This window comes from Terrapene carolina, unplaced genomic scaffold, assembly GCF_002925995.2.
Source record: "Terrapene carolina triunguis isolate 2854851 unplaced genomic scaffold, T_m_triunguis-2.0 Scaffold120, whole genome shotgun sequence".
NCBI lineage: Eukaryota > Metazoa > Chordata > Testudines > Emydidae > Terrapene > Terrapene triunguis.
In genome coordinates, this window is record NW_020664471.1 from 7,275,829 (window position 1) to 7,302,239 (window position 26,411).

A 26,411-nucleotide genomic window follows, 5' to 3' on the forward strand; every position below is an offset into this window, starting at 1 on the left:
TATTTGGGTTTAGACCCCATTGGGAGTTGGGCATCTGAGTGTTAAAGACAACAACACTTCTGTTAGCTGCTTTCAGGTAAGCCTGCAGCGGTTAGGGGACGTGATTCAAACCTGGGTCTGGGTTTGCAGCAGGCTGGCTCAAACCAGGCAGGGCACTGAAGTCCTAAATTGACGGGACAGGAAAGCAGGGGCAGTAGTAGTCTTGGCACATTAGGTGGTGGCTTCCAAGGGGAGTTCTGTGATCCAACCCGTCACAACCACCACTGGCCTTTGGGATTAGGCAATAGCAGGAGTCGAACCCCTGCCCCCTAGCTCCGGAGGAACCTCCTCTACTGCTCCCACTTGCAGGAGTGTTTGCACCTCCTTGATTAGAAGTTGCTTGTGAGAAGGGTCCCGGGCGGGAGCAAGGGAAGGAGGGGAAGAACTGAATGGCAGGGTGTATCCCAGTCCTATGGTGTGTAGCACCCGCGGTCTGAGGTGGTATGGGCCCATATTCAACAGAAGTGTGATAACTGGTCCACATTAATTGGGGAAGGTGGATCCAGACACTGGCCTGGTATGCCATCCTCAACTGTACCCTCAAAAGGTTTGTTTAGAACCCAATGCTTGTCTGGCAGGGCCAGGCCTGGGGATGAGGCCTCTTATAGCTCCTGACCTGCCTCTTACTGTAGTCCTACCTTGACTGAGGCTGGTAGAAACAGGGCAATGGTTGGGGCTTAAAATACTTTCTTATAGGAACCGGGATGTGGAACCCAAGGGATTTTAGAGTGGCCCTCGAGCAGTGGGGGGCAACCTGCGGGCTGCATGCAGCCCGCCAGGGTAATCCACTGGCGGGCTGCCAGACAGTTCGTTTACATTTGCACGGCGGGCTGCAGCTCCCAGTGGCTGCGGTTCACCGTTCCCGGCCAATGGGAGCTGTGGGAAGCGGCGGTCAGCAAGTCCCTGCGGCCTGCGCCACTTCCTGCAGCTCCCATTGGCCATGAACGGTGAACCATGGCCACTGGGAGCTGCAGGCGGCCGTGCAAATGTAAACACACTGTCTGGCAGCCCGTGAGCAGATTACCCTGATGGGCCGCAGGTTGCCCACCACTGCCCTAGTGTCATTTAAGCTGTGGAGCTTTGAATCTGTTTGCTCTGAAAAGAGCAATGTGTCCTCAAAAGGGAGGTCCTGGATAGTCTGCTGAACCTTGTAGGGGAGGCCCGAGGCCTGAAGCCATGCGCTTCTTCTCATGACCACAGTGGAAGCCATGGTTTGAGCCGCAGAGTCCGCTACGTCCAAGGCTGCCTGAAGGGATGCTTTTGCCACCACTCTCCCTTCCTCGACTAGAGCTGAGAATTTGACCCTGGATGCCTGTGGTAACAACTCTTTGAAACTGGACATCATGCCCCCAAGAGTTGAAGTCGTAGCAGCAGCTCAGAAGCACCCATTGGTTAGTGATCTTGAGTTGGAGTCCCGTCTCCCCCGGTAGAATATACCTTCCTGCCAAAGAGAATCAACTTTTTGGCATTTTTGGCCTGGGAACTTGGGGGGAGTCCTTGATGTCCTCGTCTCTTCTGTTTGTTGGCCACTGACACCATTAGCGACCCCGGCAGAGGATGGGTATATAAAAATTCAACCCCTTTTGTAGGGACAAAGTACTTTTTCTCCATCCTCTTAGAGGAGAGTTATAGTGAGGCTGGAGTCTGCCAGAGGGCCTTAATGGGTTCTAGAAGGGCATCGTTCAGGGGCAATGCCACTCGTGACGGACCAGAAGAGGTCAAGATGTCCACCAAGGCATGAGAGGATTCAGATATTTCCTTTGCCTGAACCCCCAGGCTTTGAGCAACACTTCTGAGAAGCTCCTGATGAGCCCTGTAATCGTCCTGAAAGGGTGCAACCGATGTTCCTGCTACAGTCTCATCAGGTGAGGAAGATGAAGATGCCTGCATGCGTACAGGGCCTTGTTCTTCTCCCTCGGCCCTGGAAGGATCCTGCGGTACCAGGTCCTGGGGTTTGGTGCTATGCTTGGTACCAGCTTGAGGGTTCTGCACTGAGGAAGGTGGTGGGGGAGCTCTACACTCCAAAACAACAGAGTACAATCTCAACTGTGACTCCTGGACTGGTTGAAATGCCCAGGGGTTCTAAAAGAGCCACTGCACTGGCATTTACCACTTTGCTGGCCAGGCCATTGGTGGGAACTCTTGGTTTATGTCAGCCATTGGGATTGATGCCGGCTCCTGTGGGAAGCAGAAGACTCCACCTTGGAGTCCAACTGAGAGAAGTCGCTCCTTGGTGACCACCGTAGAGCAGTACCTACCGGTGCCGGAAAGCATTGCTGGGAGGAAGGCAACCGGCTCTGTGCCATCAATCGCTGGTTTCCCTTTTGACAGCACCTGAGACCTTGGTGCTGCAGGAGCTCTTGCCTTTGGTGCCAGTTTGCACCTGGGGATGGCGATACTGGGAACGATAGTAGCTCCCTTGCTGCCTTGAATGTCTCTAGCATAGATGGTAGTGTCAAGGAGAGTCCAAAGGTACCAGACTCAACGGGTCCCTTCCCAGGGCCAGAGTGAATGGTACTATGCTGGCAACTGTTGAATCTGATTGGCCCGGCATGGGTCACACACTCTGGCTTCCCTGTGAGCAGCGGACCTCATAGTTGGTGAGTGCCCAGCCAGTTTCCACTGCTTCTTCCTCGGCACCGGTGACGAGAGTCCTGTTGAGGTGTGGACCTCCTCTGTACCAGAAATGCTTGACGGTGCCAAGAGTCCTGGGACGCAGAAGAGGAGTCCTTCCTCGATGCTAGAAATGACAGGCATCACATCGCTGTCTGTCCCTCAGAGAAGCCAGAGCACTTCTCACCAATGTTGAGGGGCTCAGTGCTGAGTCTGCATGGCTCAGCTCCGATGGGGGATGCAGAGCTGCTCCCATAAGAAGGAATAGAGTCTTTGATCCCTGTTCTTCTTGGTACAGGGCTTTGACTCCTTACAGATCCTGCAGAGAGGTTCCGGCTAATAACTGACCATCTTAAATAATGCCTGGAATTGTTCTCTATGCTTCTGTGGAAGATGTTCAATAAAAGATGCAAACTTGTAATTTGTGTAGCCATGATCACCTGATAGTTTGTGATCTGAAAATGGAGGGTTGCCAATTAGCAGGCCTTTCATACAAAAAGGTCTAAACTTTTCTGGTCCTTGCTTCCTGGTAGTACACCTGAAGCAATGCTATCTACTTTCCTCATTTTCAGCATCTACCATCAGGGAATTAGGAAAGGGATGGGAAAAGAAAAATTCTGAGTCACTGGGGGACAGTATAATAATTCTTATCTGCCAGTTTACAAGTTGGCAGTATGGTGGCAGGAGTTCGCTAAAAAACCTCCAGAAGTACTTCATTAATGGGTAGGGCAAACCCGGTAGGTGTTGCCAGCTGCAAAATGTCCAGAAGCTTGTGATCTGAGTCTTTAAACTCCTCAAAAGTTATCTGGAGAGCATCCGCCATCCCATTCACATGGTCGTGGAACTGACAAAAGTTATCAGCCATCGATGGTAGTGGAGGAGGCATGACTGCTTCATTCGCAGATGAATTAGAGGTTTGAGGGGTAGCCTCTTTGTCCGCCCTAGTCTCCTGTTCCTCAAAAGTCTCCTCATGTTGGGAGTTTGGTGGAGGAGACTGTAACCCCCTAGTTTCCTGATGTAATGGAGAGGGAGGTCTGGCAAATTGCTCCCAACACGCTGCACAAGGATCTCAGTATGGCCATTGGGGAAGCACATACAGGACAAGGGGTGGTACCCAGGACTGATCCCACCATCCCTGACATGGCTACGGGTCTTTGACAAAGTATGTGTTTCTGTAATGATGAGGAGGGGAACCCCGGACTGATAAGGAGGAGACTCCACCTCAACCACCCCCAGTGCAGGTGCCCCAGTAGAAAAGGGCGGAGAATTCTGCAACGGTAATCCAGAGAGCAGATTCCTGGTATCAGAGGGTCATTCGGTTCCCATAAGCAGACTCTGGCTCATCTCACACTAACAAGTCCCTTGAGTAATGGAATTCCTACGGTATGAAGTGGATTGGTACCTACACTGCAGTTGACTTGGGCGGTACCATTGGTTTGGAGTGCATAGACACTGGGACTGAAGTGTGTGCTTTGATTTTGTCAGTACTGATGGAGCCGACAGGCAAGGTACCATTGGTGAGTTTGACATGGATGGTGTCGATCTGGAGGTGGACGGTACCAGGGCCCTGCCACCGCTGTTTCTCCAAAGTGCTTTGGGATCTCCCTGCTCCATTGGTACCAGAGGAAGAGTCTTGCCTCCATGGTACCAAGTCAAAAACTAGCAGGAGTTCAGGACTGCCTGAGAGTTGTCTCCTTGTGGTGGAAGACACAACTTCTCTTCTTCAGAGCCTTCCCTGAGTCCTCCAAGATGTTCCCCTTCTTAGGCGTGACCTTAGCTGAAGGGTCACTGGATCTGTCCTGAGCCAGATGGGGGGGGGGGGGGGGGGGAAATCTCCCTGATCTGACTCAGAAGCAGGTCAAAGGGAGCACTCCATCATCAGCAGCTTCAATTTGGTCTCTTGATTCTTCTGAGTTCTAGATTTTAGAATCAGGCAAAAGTTACTCTTTTGGAAGATACGGGACTTTCCCATGCAATGGATACACTTATGGTGGCCGTCACCTCCAACAAAAAAGACCGTGTTTGAAACCTGAAGAGCTAAGCATGCCCTGCCAGGCTAAATATGCTCCTTAGAAAAAAAATGGATGAGAAAAAAAGGGGAGAGGAAAAAACTGGAATTTCCCAAACTAACTAATTCTATACTAAACAACAAATAACTAACTAAACTGCAACACATGTTGAAGCACACATCAGATGGACATACTAGAGCTCCATCTCAGGATGAGGCAGTACAGAAGGAACTGAGGAGCGCCCTATATACTCTCAGACCTCAGCACAAGGTTGTATAGAGCGCATGCATGTGCTGACCAGACCCCAACTAATGGAAAATCTCTGCTCAAGGGCTTGAGAAGCACATATGCACCTGAAGTAGAGCATCAAAGAGGGACATTATGTGAAGAACAGAAATTGTAACAAGCAATTTTGGTAAACAGCTCTTGGAATGCACTGAAGTCATCGGGCAAAGGTATCAAAGCTGAAGAGATAGGAAGAGATGTGGTGATGGCTCCTGTTCTGGTGCCCTTTCCTCCTCACCTCTCTGCTCCTGCTCCTCACCGTCATGTGTTGGAGGTCTGGCTAAAGATAGCACAAATGACTGCTTCCTAGCATAGTGGTAATGCGATTGGCTCATGGAGATGTGAGATGGTGTACCCCAATAACTCCAGTAGGGTCACGGTGGCACACGATACTGATATTGTTGGATTTGCTGGGGTTGGCCAATTCACTGCTATCCATGTGATGGTCTGTCTCTGGTCTGCTCCGCAGGGTTGCCTTCTGATCACAGGGGAGAAGGCTCCCTGCTGTACATCAGTGAGAAGGTATACCCTGGTGAAAAAGATGATGAATAGACCTCATCAAGGGACAGAACTGACATCTATGGGAATCTTGTTGCTGGGCTGGAAGCATGCACCAGTGTCAAAAAAGGTCTCTGTATCCCCCCAATGACATCCTTGGTAGACTCCTCCATTAAAGAAACATTAGGTACCATAAGCAATTCTGTAGATGGTGCCAACATGGACACCAGCACTGCAGCCAACATCAAGGCTGGTGCGAAACCTTGTTTCTTCAGCACCAAGCTTGAGGCCAATCCAGCATTGCTAGCCTCTGAGTGGTTTTCTCCCTGGAAGGTGGATGTCTAATTCTCCCACAAAGACAGGTCATGTCTGCCTCTTTGTGCCATTTTCCTCACATCTGGGGAGAGGCAGTACTAGTCTTCAGAGACAGAGTCAACTTCCTGATGCCAACTTCTTGTCAATGTCAGTCTTTGGGGTCACTTGCCAACTGGTAGGGACGTTCAAAGAGGAGTATTTGACCAGGATCTGGTGTGGTTTTAGATTGATCCCCTCTTCTGGATAAAAGGTAACCTGCATGCATTTTTCCAGGATATAAAACCTGAGGCAGATGCCCTAGAACTCTCTGCGGTGTCTCAGCTTGAGCAACACAAGTTAGAACAGATTCCTTCTTCAGGATCAACTTCTGGTGAGCTCATGGTTCCAAGCAACGTTCATCTCCCAATAAAGGTGATATAGTCTTATGAACCAAGAAAGGGATTACTCAGTGGCAAAAGCATCTTTGATTTTGAATGTCTCACATACACATGATATTTGTTATCTGAAATTGTCAAAAGCTGAAGATAAATTTTATGGGCTAGATTATTTCAGAAGTTCAGATAAAAGAAGATTTATTAAACATTTAACAGCTTTGTCATCTCTTGGTTCTACATAATTATGGGTCAGTTTTTTATACCCAGGATCACATTTTAGATTCGATTGAGGGCTACTAATTTTGCTCTGCTTAAAATTTGAAAGCAGATACAGAATTATTGCCTAGGTATTTCATGAGAACTCTCAATCATACTCCTGTGTGGAACAGTTTTGATACTTGGTCTTAAATGGTTGAAAGCAGGCAAGTGCATGTTTTTTGTCTTTTATGGTGACAGAAAGCTGCAAACCTTTTCCATTTATTTGAGTAGATGGAATTTGTTGCGACTTTTCTTGCAGACTGAAGAATTTGTGTGGCAGAGTTTGATAAATTATATCTGTTTAGATTTCTACTCTCAGCAGACATGCTGTCAGACCGAGTAGCTGTTGGAGGGGACTGATGTTCGCAAGTAGGAGGACTACCTCCTGGTGAAACAAGATTATATTTTAGGCCCAGTTGTTTTATTATGGTGAACCAGTATTTATAAAGCCAGAATGGAGATACAAATATAGCTTGGTTTTAAAGCTTTTTGAGGCTGCTGAGAAAATGAAAGGTATTAAAGGCATGAAGGAAAGATGTACAATAGGCTTTTAGCCATTTTTTGTTGTATTCATCTCTTCTGCTTGTAGGAAGTTTAATCAGGACAGGAAACATCCTACTTTCTTGCTCTATGATGTAAAAAGGCAGTTTTCTAATAGTTTGCAGAAAGAGCACTACTTAATCTGAGCAATAACTCACCATCTCTAGTTCTAATAATAAAAGGATATATTGTGGTTATCTTCTCAGATGTTTGTGCTTTGAAGTTAGTGGATTGCTCTGGGCTAAATATTCCTTGGCATATGGAATTGTTAAGATGTAGTTTACATTCTTGAAAAAATAAAAAAAATAACCTGCACATTTGTTAAACAATGTGTCATACTACTTCAGGCTTTAATGATAAGTTTTCCCCTGCACAATCAGAACTAAGCGTTGTAAAGCTTTCTTGATAAATATCCATGCCAACAGATTTTATTTGACCTTTCCTGAAGTTTTTTGCTGATTTTTATAATACTTTCTAATGTCCTGATACAAACACATTCTTCAGTATCTAATCTCTAGAACATGAAAAACAGGTACCCAAAGCTTCCAGATAACCAGAATAAGCAGCATTTTTGAAAGTATATGATATAATTTCTGGCAATGATAATCTTTCCTGCACGGAATAGCAAAATCAACGTTAAGATAAATCATTCCTGAAAATCTGTTATTTCAGAGCAAATTATTAAGAAATTATACATACTACATCTTACAACAGTTGTAGCAAGAACACTGTAGCGGGGTGGTTACCCCGCTCCTGCTCTGAAGGGCTTAAAACAGCCCTGGGAGAGAGCTGTAGCAGGAAAACAGCTAATAGGCTGATTGGGGAAGCAGCCACAGCTGGGCCACGCCCCAATCAGGCCTCAGCTGGCCCTATATAGGAGGCTGGGAGCCAGGAGCTCAGCAGTCTCTCTCTAGCTGTAGAGGGAGACGGACCTGGCTGCAGGGACCTGGGCAGAGTACCTGGTGGACCAGGTCTGGGGAAAAGTCCCACGCCTTTACAACATCTACAATATAATGTGACTTCGCTAACTTTACAAGTTTGCAAATCTTTTTTTCTACTATCAAAATGACTCTTAACTGACCATCCAAGTATTAAAACTACACATGCATGCTATAGTCTCTGGTGACCCACCATTACAAACACAAACTAAATAAAAATATGATAATGCTCTTTTATGTGGCCAGAGAAGTATTGACTATATTAATGCAAATCACAGCCAGTGTGTATAGAACAGTTGTACAGGTACCTGGAGACATGCACTCGGGAAGTTTATGAAAGATGTTAGGAGGGCATTTTGAGTCACTGATGATGAGAAAAAATGCTTTCTTTCCTGAAGACTGACTCACATGTTATGTTTCCATAACATTTTGCAGACAATGTAGTAATCAACTTCTTATATAATGGAATTTCTCTAATGATACTCAGTTTAATTTTGTCACATTAATCAAATTTCTTCCTATCTTATAAAAAGGTTATTTTTAGTTAAATGTCCTGAAAAATGGGGAGAGGAGAAGCAGGGGAGAAAATTAAAAAACTGTCTGTTTCAGAGATCTGATATTGCCAGCAGAAACACCCGATTTAGCAAAAAGTTTCACACCTCCTGAAAAAGGTTTCCAATACAATGCTAGTCAATGTAATCTCTAGTGGATTACAAATGGGGTTGGGGCTATTACTGGCATACTTAAAAATTCCAATGGAAGATTAAAAAATTATTTGGCAAATGATCACATTTTCAACCCCTTTGTAGACAGAAAAAAGCCACTACAAATTACATTGAAAAGTCAGACTAAAGATTTCTGGGTTTATGGGATAGGGTTTTGGGCTATGTAATTATGGGGAAAGGGACCTTCTATTTAAAAATCCTGCTCAGAGACCACGAGATAAATACCAATTATGCACAGACTGATTAGGGGATAATGGAAATTTTTATAATCTTTCAACCAAACAAATCTAGCTACAGAATTTTCATATCAATGCCAACTACAAAGAATTGTAACAGAAATTAGCAGGGGTTTTCCCTCTTCAAATTATTTTAAAACCGAAAGGTAGTAAATTGACCAACTGGTATACAGGCCAATCACACTGGATGAAATTTACTCATGGGACGGAGGGTCAGTACGAGGCCTTCTATACCACTGAAGCCCTACATAGCTACTGCGTGGAGGCTATGCTGGTGGAGTGGCTCTACACCCTTGTGTGTTATGGAAATGGTCTCCAGGCTGATCCCACATAGTTGGGCATGAATGTGGAGTAACATAGGGTCTGCAGATCCAGTGGACACAGTAAACTCAGCAACAGTTACAGCGGGAGTGCAATGGCTGTTACAGATCATGGCTAGAAATCACTGGCAGGCAGGTTTCTGCAGCAACCCTAGCCCTGGGTTGCAGTAGAGAGTTGTATTTTATCCCTCTCCAACACACCCATACAGAGCCTGAACCAGCTTTATGTGAGTGGAAGGGATCTCACCCAGTTATAATTGCTTGCGGGCAGTCTACATATTTGTGGCTATTTTTTATTAATGCTGTGAAATATAAAGAAAATGGGAATCTAATCTCTGCTATAGAAAGTGGCCCCAAAATTAAATGTTTAGAGCGATCACATAACTAATTCTATATTTTAAACCATTTTCCCTTCCTTCCCACCCAAAAAACCCTCCACAAAACAAAACACTCATCCAAAAGCACAAATCACGGCCACAGCAACAAACAAGTTATTGGTAAAACTTTGGAGCATGTTACAAATACATGGAATCCATGATAAATAAAACCTAAGGCGTTTCTCAAGTATGTTACTTGATTTATAAAAATGGAATAAATTGAAAAATTTAAAAGCCAACAAGGTTTAACTTTTATCGGTTCTATATTTGGCTACAACCATGGATGTAACTTCAGACAAATGAAGTAGAATAAGAGTTTTGAAACATGGCAACATTTTTTTTTTTTTTACATCCAAAGAAAATACCAAACTAGGAGAGCTGACAAAGCAAATGGTTCAGTGAAAGCAGGGACAAAGGGCACTTTTCAGGCCACCTCACAAGCCAGGAAAAAATCTCTCCATGATCTGTGACAAAAGATCATGTTAAGAATCAAAGGAAAAGTTTCTGGGTTGCAGAGAAGGAATTCATAGCAAAAATGCAGTTTATTGTCTGAGTAGCCTAAACAGAATTGGTAGATAGCAAAGCAAACCTAAGTCAGAAAGTTCCTATCAAGAGCTGTGCTACACATCATTACTATCAACACCGAGAATAGCCCTTTTGAGAAATATAGTTTTAATTGGTTAATATAAAATCCAAAACCAGTTCAAAAACTTACATTCTGTTCCCATTACACAGTTTAAGGCTTTTTCAAATACTATTAATAAAATTAAAATTCCCACAAAGTTATCACTGGAATAACAGTTTCTAATAGAGCAAAAGAAAAGATTTTCAGTTAACTTACTGCATAATTTTAGGAGGTAGTAGTACATATGATCTCTATCACACTCAAATAGTTTTTGAGTCATTTCCACCATATTCTCTAAAGTTTCCATCTTTGGGGGGGGGAAAACAAGAAAAAAGTTATAACAAAATATCTGTATATCAGACTATGGCTTAATTTAATTTTTATATGTATAATCACATATGCAGCTCACAAATATGTATATACACACACGTTCAGTTCAAAAATTTGGACATGTAAATATAAGACTGCATATAATTTTTCATTAAATATAAAGTATCAATTTACATCATTACCGTTTATGTAAATTGTGATATGCATTAAATACTTCAAAACTTATTTGTGTATTACCATTAAAGTATTAATCACAAACAGACAGGAGACATGATGCAATAGATGTACCTGGTTAGTTGCAATACACTTCTCAGCAAACCACTGCAGACGCCCAGGACGAGCTCTCAAGCCTGGTGTCTGCAAAATAGATTTCCGTACAAACAAAAATGTCAGTTTACTTAGCCAAAGTATTTTCTTAAAATGTAAAAGTAATTATATATGTTGTCATAATGAAGTATTTTATGGTTGATTCGAAGACGACTTCTCATAATTCTAAACATTTATCCTAAGTGACTTAAAAAATGCAAAGGTTGTATTGGTGACTCTGCAGAAACAATAACCATGTTTCATTCTAAATATATTTTCAATTCAACAGTACCTTTGGACTGAAAATTGCTATGCTGGTTCTCTGACTGAACGGGATTTTTTTTTTTTTAAAAGTCTCAGACATTAGTTGAGCCATTTGGATAGGTAATAGTGAAAAATTGAAACAAGAATGCATTTTTAAAAAAAAATATCACATAGTTCAAGAATGGTTTGTTTCGAAGACCACAAGCCTGCCTTGATTTTTATTGTCAAGAGCTTTTGATATTTGAAGAAATAAGGTTCATAATGTAAGTAAAAGCAACTGAAAACTCTGAGCATGCAACACAACTTTACTTTTCCTGCCATCATTTTCAACACACGCCCAACGTGAATCTACAGACCCACACAACTACAGACGACCAGAGCGCTATATATTCTGATAGATCATCACAAACATACCACCCTACTGATTTCATTCCTTCCCATTATAAAATACTCATATTTTGTACTACAAATACACACCAGTCATCTCTCACTCCTTCAGAAGTATGCCAAATGTTCACAAATTGTTGTCTTCATGAAATATTCACCCAGAATAGTAGCAATTACTCACTAACTGAAACACTAGGACTCCAACTCTTTTTTCCAATTGCAGCATCTATTTACATCCCTACTCCATCAACATCTAGTACCAGAAATTTTCCTACTATATTCCACTAGTTTTTAGTGCCAGCTTCTGTCCCAGCTACAACACTCTCACCAGAGGACAAGCTTAATCCAGTGTGCATTATAGCAGTTGCAGGTAGCAACCACTCTATTCAGGACACATACACAATAGCATAAATTCCACAACAAATTCATCTTACAGCTATTTTTTCAGGCTCTCTACAGACTCAGGAGGAAGATACCACTGCATCAGTTTACACCTGGTTCATGTTTTCAGGATCCTCTTCAAAATCTTAAGGTCTAGATATACTGTTTAAAATAAAGCTGAGATTCTGCATTACTATTCTGTAATAAGGACTGAAATCTGTTGGTATGGAATCACAGAATACTAGTGATTGAGGGTACAGTTAAAGTTGCAAAATAATTTACATTATAACCCTGCTTTCACTTCCTTATAATGGAATAACACTTCTCCCTTTTCAGGTGAGATTTTCTATACTTAATTCAGGGGGCTTTTTTTTTTTAAATCAGTCAAATCTTTTCAGTTGTTTTGAGTTACGGGAATATATATAAAAAATATATTAAAAAAATTCCAACTACTTTTTTGTGTTTTGTTTTCAAACAATGAACTGGAGTACAGCAACTATGTTTAAATTTTGAAACTTGGTAGGGACATAATTTTCAATGAGGTTTTATTGCCCTTGTTTGGTTGGAAAAAAGTTGGTTTAAAGTAAGAAAGTGTTCAGAAACTGCATACCAAGAACATTCTGCTGAAGATTTGCTCAAATATACATGTACACACTAAATCTGAAATACATGGTTCAAGGACAAAGTTCCACTGGTAAATTTCGTAAGCTCTGCAAGCTGTATAAGCTATACAGAAAACAGCTTACCAACTCGAAAACCCGAAGAGCTTTTAAATGTCTCTCTTCCTCATCTCCCTTCCCAGCTTTTAAAGACAAAGCAATTTAAGGGGGAAAAACTTATTAATGCAACACTAAGCTGCACACTTAAAACTGTAAGTAAGGAAATACAAAATTTAAGGTTCCAACAGCAGTGTTAATTCAGACATTACACATACTGACGTCTTATTTTTATGCATTTTTAGTTAATTACTTTAATACATTCCTTTTACAGTTGTAAACTATATAGCATAAAATATTCAGTTTGTGCAATACTGTGATAATTTATCACCTCATTAACCTTTACATTTCCTGACTTTGCTAAAAATCTAGCTGCTTAAGATTCTACAGTCTTAAAATGGGTCATTTTGAACCAGAAATAGTTCAGAACAGAATCAAAGTAATTGTTTTAAACTTAAAGGGACATCATTAAGTGAAGAAAAAAAAAAATCACATCTAAATCTGAAAATTGTGGACCTACTGTTTTCACATTGCAACAACTAATACTCCTGAGGGCATTCTGCACCAAAAATAAAAATTATTCTACACAGAATATTTTAAAATTCTGCAAATTTTATTTTCAAATAAATGTGGAGTCTCCAGCATGGCATTGGGGAGCACAGGCCACTGGCTGCACAGAGGTGGGAGATCATTGTGCAGCTCCTCCTGGGACACAGACTCAGCAGTGAGGCTGCACCCAACCCTGACACGGTGCAAGGACCAGGCCGGCCCCATAAACATCCCAGGGCCCTGCCGCACCATGCCAAGTGCACCAGGTGTGGGCAGGCAGGCTCAGCAAGGCAGGATCCAGTTGTGGAGGGGCTTAGTATGGGGGGATCCAGTTGCAGGTTGAGAGGGTTCTGTGTGGGGCAATCTGGGTGCGGGCGGCTCAGTGGGGGATCCGGGTGCGATCAGGCTGCACAGGGGCTCATTGGGGGATTCTGGATGCAATGGTAATGGTACTCTGCAGGGGGGGTCCAGGTGATCAGCGGGGGGGAGAGAGGAGGGGGATAGAGCTCATCGAGGGGTATGGTGGGCAGAGTGAGGGGTCCAGATGCTGGGAGAGTGGGGCTCAGTAGGGTGAGGATCCAAGTGTAGCTGGTTGGGGCTCAGTAGGATGGGGATCCAGGTGCAGGTGGCTCATTGGGGTGGGTCCGGGCGCAGGGGGAGTGGGGCTCATCGGGGGGGGGTTCGGGGTGCAGGAGGAGGGTGAAGCTCGGCAGGAGGGTCTGGATGCACGGGGGTTGGGTGGATGGGGGAGCAGCTCCCTGTACAGCGATCCCTGCTCCTGCACCAGAGGAGCAATGGGCGCAGGAAGCACCGGGAGGAGTTTGCAGAGTTTCCTACAGCTGGGGGAGACATCTGGGGGGTGGGTCTCACCAAGCCCCGGATGCCGTGCAGGGGAAGAGGAAGTCCTGTCTTCTCCAGCCCACCCAGGACTAGCAGCTGAGCCTGGCACAGGGTAGGAACCACCAGCCGGGTCTTCCCCAGTCCTGCCTGCTCTCCCACAGTGATTACCTCTTTGGTGGCTGCCATGGTCACCCAAAACATACTTCTGGGGAGGGTCACATGACCGCTCGTGGCTTCCCTTTGCTTACCCACCAGAAAGTCATTTTTCTGCAGGGAAGCAAAAATTCTGTGCATGCGCAGTGGTGCAGAATTCCCCCAGGAGTAAAACTAAGATTACTACAATATAGATTAGAGATAAAAGATCTCTCTCTTGTCTCTCAATTTACTTAGTGCATTTCCAGCATTTAGTGCATAGTTTGACTTTTTTCTCAGTGCTCAGTCACACTTCTTGTCTGATTAATTAACATGATCCCATCAAACCCTCATACATTACTCTGAAGGGACTTTACATGCCTGCTCTTCACCAGGCCTTATTAAAAGAGTGTTTATCAAACAGCAGGAGCGAAGGTGAAACCAAAGGGGCAGAAGGTAGCACATACACAGAATATGAGGGATGAGAATATTTGGTATTGTTCCTCTTGGGATTGTCTGAAAGACCCTTATAAATTTTGTCAGGGGAGCAGAAAAACCCCTGTAAAAAGTCTGAAATAAAAAGAATGTTTAAAGTTCTGTATGTGCTATAGAAGATGATGTGCTATTAGAAATCTGCCAACTAAAAAAAAAAGTCTAAGTAGAGAGACTCTCTTGAACTTTGTTTAGGTTGAAAGTACTCAAGTCAAGGGGGTCTCCTCAAGCTCTCTTGTTAAGCTACTAATTGCCATGGTAAGGTGCAAGAACGGTCTCAAAGACATTTACAGGAATTGAAAGCCATTTAGATAGCATGGGCTAGATTCACAAAGGAACTTAGGAGATGCTTAGTGTTGTCCAACTTTTAGGTCCCTAGAAAATCACTGGGATTCACAAAGCCTGAGTTAGGCACCTCGGGGAAAGGTACAGTGAATCATGAGATATAAGCAGCTCAGAAAGGGAGTCACAAAAGCCAGTGTATACCATGCAGCTTCTTACCCAAACTAGTCAATGGGAGATGCCACGGGGAGGGGTTTATGCTAAGTCAGACCCTCTCAGGGAAACAGGCACCTAAGCCTTGGCTGTAGAGAGGTGCCTCCCACTGCCTGGGATTCTCAGCTGCAAACACTCTCTTGGCATTAGGCGCCTATGCCATTTTTGTAAGAAGCGGGGAGGAAGGGGGGGCGGGAGGGAGAGAGAGAGAGAGAGAGAGACTACCTCAATTTAAATGGGCTTAAATTGCAGCAAGGGAAGTTTAGGTTGGACGCTAGGAAAACTTTCTGTCAGGTTAGTTAAGCACTGGAACAAATTGGTTAGGGAGGTTGCGGAATCCTGGGAGGTTTTTAAGAACAGGTTCTACAAACACCGGTTAGAAATGGTCTAGTTATTACTTAGTCCTAGTCCTAGTCCAGCCCCTGCACTCAAGGCAGATGACCTACTGAGGTCCCTTCCAGTCCTATACTTCTACGATTCTATGATAACTTTTAGCTCAATGGTTGGGAAACTGACCTGGGATGTGGAAGGCCCCCCAGTTCAAGCCCCCCTTTCTGCCAACTGGAGAGTCGAACCAACCGCCTCTCCAGTTCCTTCTTTACTGTGAAGCCAGTAAAGGTCCAAAGCAGAGGGGAAGGAGAGCAGGTGGGCAAGTAGTGGAATACAGATAGGGACCACACATCTTGAAGAACTTTAGTTACCACAAGGTAAGTAACTTCCTCTTCTTCTTGGAGTATGGGTCCCTGTATGACTTCCACTATGGTTGGACAGCAAAAGTGCGCGGCATGCCTTGTGTACTGCCCAAAGTTCCAGGACGTTGATCTGGCTTCTCAAGTGTTCCAAGTTCCTTGCATCATGCAATATCCCATATGTGCTCCACAGCCATCAAGTCTGTTAGGATTGACATGCTCGGTAAGGATGGGAGGAAGGGCATTCTGAAGCAGACTTGGAATGGGTCTGTCCACTATCGGAGGGAAGTGATGATCTCTGGTGGGATGGTGAGAATGGTGTCCATGGGTTGGTTGCAACCATAGTTATAGGAAGCAGAAGCGCAGGCAAGCGAACGCTGTGACATACGTACATGCTGCCCTGTGGCTGAGGAGGGAAAGAATAGTTCTGGCTGAGACTGAGGGGTTGGATGTCACCGAAGCAATCAGGTCCAGTAGACTCCGTTGTGTCTTTCAGCAGGTAAGCACATCTGGAGGCCGCACTGATGCATGTGCCGATGAACTCCAGGGACCTGGTAGGGTGAAAAGTTGATTTTTCAATGTTCACCCCTAGGGAAGAGAGGAGTAGAAGGAGCAGGGATGTTGATTCCTGAGCTTCCTTCTGGATTGCGCTGCCAGTAGCCAGTTGGCCAAGGGTAGATGAGGACTCCTTGCTGTTGGAGGTAAGCCGCTATCACAGAAAAAAATTTTTTTGAAGACTTGTGGAGCAGTGGTGAGTCCTGTACTGGAAGTGTCGCAGACCCACCGTGAACCTCAGGAACCATCTGTGGTCGAGCGGATGTTGACATGGAAGTAAGCATCCTGCATATTGAGAGCCTTAAACCGCATGGCTTTTTCTAGAGAGGGAATGATGGCCGCAAGCATGACCATGCAGAATTTTGATTTGCGAATGCAACACTTGGGGTGTCGGAGATCCAAGTCTGCATCCTCCTTTCTTCTTGGTTACCAGGAAATATCTGGAATAGAACCTTGTACCCTGAAAGGCTGCAGGGACTGGTTCCATTGCTCCTCTCTGCAGCAGGGAGTCTATCTCTAGGGTAAGAATACTGCTGTGAAAGTGATTCCTGAAACCAACTCTGGATGGGGGAGGAGGGAGGAGGTAGTGTTGTAAACTTGATTGTATAGCCATGTTGAATAACATCCAGAACCCACTTCTCCGTTATCGCGCTCCATGATGGTAGAAAGTTTTATACAGCCTTCAAAAGGGAGTGGTCAACAAGAGTATTGGGATGCACTCAAAAATAATGCTTACGCAAAGATTAGGTGTGCCGCACTGGAGGACCAGGCGGACAAGACCTGTGGCTCTTCGGGTGCTTCTGTGGAGATTCGTAGGCTCATTGGTGGTACAATTGGGGAGTTCAATAGCGTCGTGTAGGTGGTGGATGGTAACATTTTTTCGTTTTGGTGCCGGATCATAAGGTGGATCTAGAGTCCTTCAGTGACTGCAAAAAATCATCCATCTTCTGTTTGAAGAGGTGTGATTCATCAAATAAGGGAGTTCTTCAGTTGTGCTCTGAAACTCTCTAAGGAAGCCTGAGGAATGTAACCAGGATTTCCTCTCATAATGATTCCAGTCGCCATTGTTTGCGTAATCAACTGCAGCCTGAAGTATGGTCCTGGAGACCAACTTGACCTCCTCCAAAATAGCCTGGAAGCAGGTACAATCTTTCTGAGGTAGTTTAATCTGCAAAACCTGCAATCTGCCCATAGTTCAAAAAGTCAAATATTTGGCCATGATTACTATGTTGTTCGAGATATGGAACTGGAGGCTGGCCGAGGAAAAGACCTTTCTATCCATCAGGTCTAACCTCTTGCCCTCCTTGTTAGAGGGGGTGGAGCATGGACTGTTGCCCAGCCATCTACGTAGCAGCCTGGATCACCAAGGAATTAGGCGGAGGGTGGGAGAACAGAAACTCAGACCCCATGAGATGGACACAGTACCTCTTTCCGCTCCCTTTGGGGTAGGGGTGCACATGGTTAAGATATGCCATACGGTGCATGCCGGTTGGAGAATGGCGTCGTTGATCAGTAAGGCAACTCTGGCCGGTACCGATGCATTCAAGATGTCGAGTAGATGGGTCCAATTGTCCTGCACCTCCTGGGTAGAGCAAGACAGTGCCATCAAAACCCTCTGGTAGGCATACCTTTGAAACAGCACGCATAGTGTCTGAATCCTCAGAGGAACTGGAGGCCTGTACAAACAATCAATTGCACACACACATAAAATGGGAAATGACTGTCTAGGAAGGACTACTTCAGAAAGGGAACTGGGGGTCATAGTGGATCACAAACTAAATATGAGTCAACAGTGTAACACTTGCCCAAAAAAAAAAAAAAAAAAAAAAAAATTAAAGAAAAACTTCCTAATTTCAGGGCTGCTAAGTACTGGAATAAACTGCCCAAGGAGGTTGTGGAATCTCCATCACTGGAGATTTTTCAGAGCAGGTTAGACAAACACCTGTCAGGGATGGTCTAGATCTGCGGGAAGCGGCGCGGGCTGAGGGACGTACTGGCCACCGCTTCTAGCAGCTCCCATTGGCCTGGAGCAGCAAACCGCGGCCACTGGGAGCCGCGATCGGCCGAACCTGCAGACGCGGCATGTACGCAAACCGGCCCGACCCGCCAGGGGCTTTTCCTGCACAAGCGGCGGAACAAGTTTGGGAACCACTGGTCTAGATAATACTTAGTCCTGCCATGAGTGCAGGGGACTGGACTAGATGACCTTCTGAGGTTCCTTCCAGTCCTACAATTCTATGATTCTTCTCGCTCTTGTGAGCGTTGGAACATGCCCACCGCTCCATGGCCAGAACTCGTAAATGGTGCAGCCTCTTTCCTGAATCCGAAGGAAGACTTACTGCCATTCTTATGTGCATGCTTCCATGTTTCATGGCTAGGCCCCAGTGTAGGGTCCATAGTGCTGGTTCTGGCAGGTCCGGAATGGGACTCTGTGGTAGGAGGTGCATTCCTGGACTGCTCTGGCTCATGAACCCCGCCATTCCCCAGCCAGGATCCGACTGCGGCCCCATGGGAACCTCCACAAGGTGCTTCTTAAGGATTAGAGCCCAGCCTTCCCAGGTAAGGGCAGGGAAGGAGAGGCAGATACTGCACCCGGATGTGATGTGGGCTCCCCCACAAGCAGTACAGACAGCATTGGTGTTCTTCACTGAGCGAAAACAAGCAAGGGCAGGAAGTGCAGACCTTGAATCCTGGTGTCTTTTGCATAATCCAGTACCCAGACATGGGTACTAGGGGGTGAGGGGGTGTCAGGAAGCCACCAAAGCAGCATTCCAAAGTCCTTAATCCTACAAAAATCACTGCGAACACGAAAACTACTACTACCAAAACAACAACAAAAAAAACAGTAAAATTTGAACTATATACAAAGGAAAAAAAAAAAAAACAGTTTTGCTGGAAAGTGCAGCATAAAGGATGAGAGAGAAGGCAGAAGCTCCAACTGTGACCATGTAGCAGTGAGAAGGAACTGAAGATGAGGTCAGTCCGCCCCGCACTGTATCGCCTCAGGTAAAATCACAAGGCAATACAAGGGCACATGCACGGACTGACAGACGCTACTAATTTGAAAAGCTCCGGCTCCAGGCACATAACCCTCAGTGGAATACAACAGGGACCATCACTTGAAGAACAGGAAGAGTGCTCAAGCTTGACTCAGGATGATGTACAGGGGAGATCCCTCGGCCTAGGCCAAATGTGGCCCCACGGCCTTTTCCATAAGGCATTTTCTAAGATGGCGTTCCCTCACCTCACAGGTATAGCTAGGAAGACATGGCATACATTACACCTAGCGGCAACATGTGCCTCTTTGAGACTGTACAAACAGCGCTGGTGATCGCCACTGACCAAGAAGGAACGGGGCAGGACACACAAGTGTTGAAGGCTGGGGTTCGGGGCACGCTGTAATATCTGTAATAGGTTATTTTGGGGGAGGGGTCTCTGAGGTGAAGAATATATCCAACTACAAAACTTTGCTAAAAAGCTAAGAAACTGAACTACAAAGAACTACATACAAAAGGCACTAAAGGGAAACTTTGAAATAGTTACAGATCCAAGAAATCAAAGAAAAGCTCTGGAGACTGGAAGTTCCGACCCAAGCCATGCAGCAGTAAGGAATTGGAAAGGCAGTTGCTGCTCCATTCTTTATGCCGTCAGTTGGAAGCCTGAGGAAGGCAAGAGCACAAGAGCAGACCCAACGAACACTGCTTGCAAAAATTCTGACTCCTGACACGTTCACACACCCACACTGCAATACACACAGGGATCAGCACTCAAAGAAGAATGGCCTCTTACTTAGGCATCAGTGGCATCTTGGGTATAAAGGGGATTAAACGAATGACAAATTTGGAGTTAGGAAGGAATCCCCCCTTACCTTCAAGCTTCTGTAAAAAATATGACTCTTTAGTGCTCAACTTTGCAATCTTAACACTCTTAACACAGACTGTGTGTAATTTCCTAGGGCTTTTTTTTTTAAAGCAAAAAACTGAAATTTCATTATGTGGCATCATACTGACACCTGTAGGGTTTATCAGCAGGGATGGAGCTTTTAGATCCACCACAAAGACTCTGCCACTTGACTTAATGAATTAATTGATACCAGGAGAAGGTTGTTATCCTTTATGAGGAACAAGTATTAAGGGGGATGGGACACTTAGCTAGTGGATATGTCACAGATATTTGCTGACAGCAGAGGAATGGTCAGAGTGATTCAAGAACCTTGGGTTCTATTTCCACTCAGATGGGGGGTGTTCTCTAGTAGGCACAGACTTCTGCCCACTTCCTCCAAGCTTGACCCCTTCTGCCCCATAATCTCCAACATGTCCAGGTCCCAATCCTGCCTCCGGGCTTCATGTCCCAGTCCTAATTTCCTTGCTCAGCCATTCCCAGTTCCCCTCCAACTGGTCGGTCTCTCTCTCTCTCTCCCACATTGGTCTCCATTGCCTGCCCCTTCCACCCACGTTCCTTGCTCCCAGTGACTCTTAATCCCAATCTCCCTTACTGGGCTCTTCATCCAATCTCAATGTTCTCTTTCCCCACCCCATCAGCTCCCTTTCCCAGTCTCTATTCCCAGCCAGTCTCAATTCTTCCCCTGCACCTCAGTTCGTCATCAGATGTCTCCTCTCTCCACTCAACTTCTTCCCCTCACCCCAATGGTTCACAGTCCTTGTCTCTTTGCCTAGCCAATCCCAGTCTCCCACACCAGTCCTAGTTTCCTTCTCCTCCTCTTCCTTCAGTCCCCTCCCTCCCATACTCCTTGTCCCTATCTATTTCCCCATCCCTACCAGACTCCTTGCCCCCTTCACATTTGAATCGGGCAGCTTCCTCCTCCTGGGCCCAGCTGGAGGCCATTGAGGTTACAGGAGAGAGAGTCTCTTTGCTCTCAGTTCAGGGGCACAGCCCCAGAGCTGCAACTGCAGGGAAAGTCCCATTCAGCCTCAAGATGGAACATGCCCTGTGTGGACAGAATCTTCACAGAGTTTAGCTGCTAAAATCTAAGACGTCTTTACTGAGAATGTGCGAACTGATTTTTCAAAGACTCATAACTTGGCCCAATTTGGGCATATTTTAACAATGACAGAAGGCACATCACGATAAAAAGGCCAACCGTCTGACACATGTAAAGTTCCTGCTCCATTGCATAGGGGCTCAAGTACTGTTTAGAGAAAACAATTGGTAAAAAAATTTCAAACCAAAAATGTTTGGCAAATTTATAAACAATTGAAAAAAGGGTCTAACAATGGGGACTGAGACAACTTTAATAACTGGCAGGGCTTCTAGCCCCACCAATAATGCAAACCTTTTAATGTGACTTTTCACAAGGATGAATAAAAATCAGTTGCTTAACAGAGGTAGTCTTCCAATAGAGATAAAGCACTATTGTTGTCAAGATGTTTGGTGATACTGTAGAATGGTCTCAAGACAAGAGGTTATGCAAAAACAGGTCTCTTGTATAGGTTTCAATGTACCAAGTAAAGGTATACACAATAAAACTATGTTGTAACAGTAAAAATTATTGGGATTTATATGCCTCTGTTCATATATGCCTCTGTTTCATGCAAAATACACTGAAAACTGAATCAATAAGAATTAACATCTTATACAACAAGCTCTTGAAAATTAAAAAGAAAAAAGTATGTTACTTTTATCTGTAGTTAATCCTCTTTGAGACATGGCAAAATGCAAATGCTGCATTCACTTACAACTTCCAATATCATTGCTGATCTCAACGCCAATGATCTAAATGCTCCAAAGCTGCAAACTTTATATAGTAAATCCTTTCCTGTTCAGCAATGATTGATGTGCCTGTCACTACAAGGACAGCTGAGTTATACCACAGATATTCTTATGTTTCATTTTGAAATTGAGAAGTGTTTTCATATACAGCAGGTCTCAATCATCAAAAGAACATCTAGGTCAGATTAACGAAATCTCTAGAGCTTGCACGATAGTCCATATTTGTGGTTTATCTCTTACCATCTTACTGAATTTTAAACAGTGTATCTAGAAGGAAATATTCTACAATGCAGCAACCTAAAATAAAGAATCCTAGTGCAGGAACCTAGTTTATTAAAATACCAATTATGCTAAATAGCTATCCCTATTCCCAGGTAAAATACTCAACAGGTCACCATTAATTCTCTTGTAATTTACAGTATACACATAAAAATAAAGACATCTATAAGAGATTATGCTATCTTGGGTTTCATATATTTTTTCAGGCTAAGAATATCACCTTTTATTTTGCTCTTTGTTCTTTTAAGAAATGTTCTGCATTAAAACAGGTCAGTGTCAAGCAACTTACACCCCAAATACAGAATTCATAATTCTAATAGAGCCATTTCCCTGAAATTTTACTGTTGGAAATCCAAGCAATATAAATCCAAGCAAGTAAAAATAATTCAGTTTACTCCTGACTTTTCAGTGTAGAAAAAGTTAATGCACTATGTTAGCAAGACATTTTATTTCTTATTAGCCCCATATTTTTAAAAAGCTTTTTAAGGCTAGGCTATGTGCTTTTGTATATCCCCACACCTGTTTTACATACCGTGAGTGAAAAAGGCTGTTTAGAAATAAGTTATCTGAAACCTAAACAACGAATTACTGAAATGCTATGGACATTCACTCATTAATTCTGTGTATGTATGTAAAGAAAGATGACTTGAATAAGAAAGACTAGCAGAAGAAAATAAGCTTCTTCAGGAGCATCTTCTGTATCAAGGGTCACAATTCTGCTAAAGGTGCATGCAAAACATGGGAGTGATAGACAGCAGCTATTGGAAACAGCCTTTGGATATCTGTTTCCTCTCAAAATGTGTGTGGGAGGGGAAGTCCTTCAAAAAGATAACTCAGGGAGGCAACTCTTGGGGAAAGAATTGCATTTTCTGGCTGGCTTAGCCTCCATGCGTAATATGGTAAGAAGAAAATTGCCTACCTTCTGAAATATTGGCAAGTCTGTAGAAAGGATCTTTTATATAAATGAACAGGAGTTTCCTGGATTTCAGCAAGAATAGGTCTGACAAGTTCTGTCCACACCAGGGACGGGCAAATGGCAGCCCAGAGGCGGCATCCACCTACCAGATCATTTTATTTGGACGGCCCGTAAGCTGCAGGGGTGTAGCCATGGCTGGGCCTGAGTGGGCCACAGTCCACCCAATGACCACTCTGGCCCACCCAAATCTGGACAGCAGGCACAGTGCTTAAAGCGAGGGGGGTCGCGGGCAGTATGGCGCAGAGCATGGGATCGGTAGCAGGAGTCTAAGCACTGGGGTCACACCACTGGCCCAAGCACCTCTGAGTCATTCATGCAGGGGAGGAGCTCCGCCCCCAAGCCACCCAACTCGGGTTATTGCCTTCCCATTGGCTCCCAGCTCCTACAGACAATATACCTGTGGCCAGCCCAGCACCCTGAATGTAGGTGGGTCAGGGCACATATCTCTGCCAGTGGGGAGGCAGTAATCACAAGTGGGTGGTGTAGCAGTGGAGCCCCTTCCCTCCTGGCATGGCAAAGGGGAAGCTTGGCCAAATTTGAGAGGCACTACAACTTGACACCCAGGGTCCTGCTGCTCCTGGTCTCTGCCTTCACTCTGCTCCCCCAAGGGCACAGGTTTGGCCATGTAGGGAGCCCATGGACCAGGCCCCCCCATCAGCATAGGCTCAGTCTCCATCTCATGTCACCCAGCACTGGTTACTTCCTCCCAGTTGGTGGAAGTGTGCCCTGCCCTCACCCACTGCTGGGAGGAGGGTGGGGCCTGGCCAGAACCTGATTGGCTTTCAATTCCTGAACAGTCAGCCAACAGGGAGATAGTAACTGGAGCTAGGTGGCATGGGACAGAGTCAGAGCCTGTGTTGATGGGGAAGTGGAGCTGAGCAGAGAAGTATGAGGCAGCAGCAACTTTACTAAAAGAGTGTGGCCCTCAGCAACCCAACTCAATCTTAAAAATATTTCTGTACAGCTTGACAAAGGGTTTTAGTGGATTTTGTTGCCCTGTACTACCTTAAAGTTGTAGCTTTAGAAAATTATGAGAACAGCATATTTAACATATTGTTTGAACACTATTTAGTAAAAGAAAAACACAAAAGGGCACAGTTAAGGTTGTGTGTTAAACCTAGTATCAGTATTTCCTTATTTTGAGTGACTACTAGGTAACTCCAATGTTTTCTTAACTTTCGGTCTGACCCTACACACATAGGTAAGTAACTTAACAGTAGTTCCACGAAAGTAATTTTTTGCTCTAAGAAAACCCTAAGATAATTAAATTCAAAAGGAGAAAATTCAAAGGGAGCTTCCGGTCTCCAGGGCTTCAAGGCTCTAGTCTAATGGCTTCAAGAATACTGGGAAAGAGTTGTGCAAATTCCATCTTTGGAATATTTGGCTATACCGCACCAAAACACTGCTATCCTTGATGGAAGTCAGTGGAACCTAGTTGCCCTATTTGGAGAAAAACATGAGTGTGGACAGGTTTGGAACATTCATGGGGGAATAAGGAGTTCAGTATTTATTTAGCTATTGATATATGCATACATATAAAATCCTCTCTTCAGTGCTAAGTTCACTAGTTTAGCAAAACTCTTTACACTGTGCAGATTCAGCATGTGATTTTTCAAATGCTCATCATTTGGTCTAATGAAAGACCATTTTTTGGAACAAATGTATGTATTACCATTAAAAATTCTCCTCTGGGAAGAGACCCAAAGGTGGAAAATGATAGCAAACAATTCTTGGGAAAAAATTGTAACTATATGAAAACAGGGATGTATTAAATGGTTTCACATCATTAACAAGGGCAGCTTCTGCTCCTACTATAACACATTAGTTTAATATTCCAAGTATTAGAAGACTTGAAACAGAAAAATGTCAGAGAGATGCTTAAGCATAAAAAAATCAGAACATAAGAACGGCGATACTGGGTCAGACCAAAGGTCCATCTAGCCCAGTATCCTGTCTTCCGACAGTGGCCAATGCCAGGTGCCTCAGAGGGAATGAACAGAACAGATAATCATCAAGTGATCCATGCCCTGTTGCCCATTCCCAGCTTCTGGAAAACAGAGGCTAGGGACACCATCCCTGTCCATCTTGGCTAATAGCCATTGATGGACCTATCCTCCATGAACTTATCTAGTTCTTTTTTGATCTCTGTTATAGTGTTGGCCTTCACAACATCCTCTCACAAGGAGTTCCACAGGTTGATTGTGCATTGTGTGAAAAAATACTTCCTTTTGTTTGTTTTAAACATGCCGCCTATTAATTTCATTTGGTGACCCCTAGTTCTTGTGTTATGAGAAGGAGTAAATAACACTTCCTTATTTACTTTCTCCACACCAGTCATGATTTTATAGAACTCTAACATATGCTCCCCCCTTAGTCATCTCTTTTCCAAGCTGAAAAGCCCCAGTCTTATTAATCTCCCCTCATATGGCAGCCGTGCCATACCCCAAATCATTTTTGTTGCCCTTTTCTGAACCTTTTCCAATTCCAATATATCTTTTTTGAGATGGAGTGACCACATCTGCAAGCAGTATTCAAGATGTGGGCGTACCATGGATTTATATGGAGACAATATGATATTTTCTGTCTTCTTATCTATCCCTTTCTTAATGATTCCCAACAATTCTATTCGTTTTTTTGACTGCCGCTGCACATTGAGTGGATGTCTTCAGAGAACTATCCACAATGACTCCAAGATCTCTTTCTTGAGTGGTAACAGCCAATTTAGACCCCATCATTTTATATGTATAGTTGGGATTATGTTTTCCAAAATGCATTACTTTGCATTTATCAACATTGAATTTCATCTCCCATTTTGTTGCCCAGACACCCAGTTTTGGGAGATCCTTTTGTAGCTCTTCATAGTCTGCCTGAGACTTAACTATCTTGAGCAATTTTGTATCATCTGCAAATTTTACCACATCACTGTTTATCCCTTTTCCCAGATCATTTATGAATATATTTAAAAGGACTGGGCCCACTACAGACCTCTGGGGGACACCACTCTCCATTCTGAAAACTGAGCATTTATTCCTACCCTTTGTTTCCTATCTTTTAATCAGTTACCAATCCATGAGAAGACCTTCCCTCTTATCCCATGACGGCTTACTTTGCATAAGAGCCTTTGGTGAGGGACCTTGT

At 44.2% G+C, this 26,411-nt stretch overlaps 1 protein-coding gene across 1 annotated transcript in view; it reads right to left on the reverse strand.

Annotated features, from left to right (window-relative positions):
* Positions 1-26,411, reverse strand: part of LRPPRC (leucine rich pentatricopeptide repeat containing) — a 168,391-nt gene that overhangs the window by 38,688 nt on the left and 103,292 nt on the right. Inside the window, exons 26-27 of the mRNA XM_026652508.1 lie at positions 10,771-10,839; positions 10,369-10,459 (exon numbers count right to left, since the gene is read on the reverse strand). Coding sequence (XP_026508293.1) covers positions 10,369-10,459; positions 10,771-10,839 — 160 coding nt within the window. The remainder of the gene's footprint in view (positions 1-10,368; positions 10,460-10,770; positions 10,840-26,411) is intronic.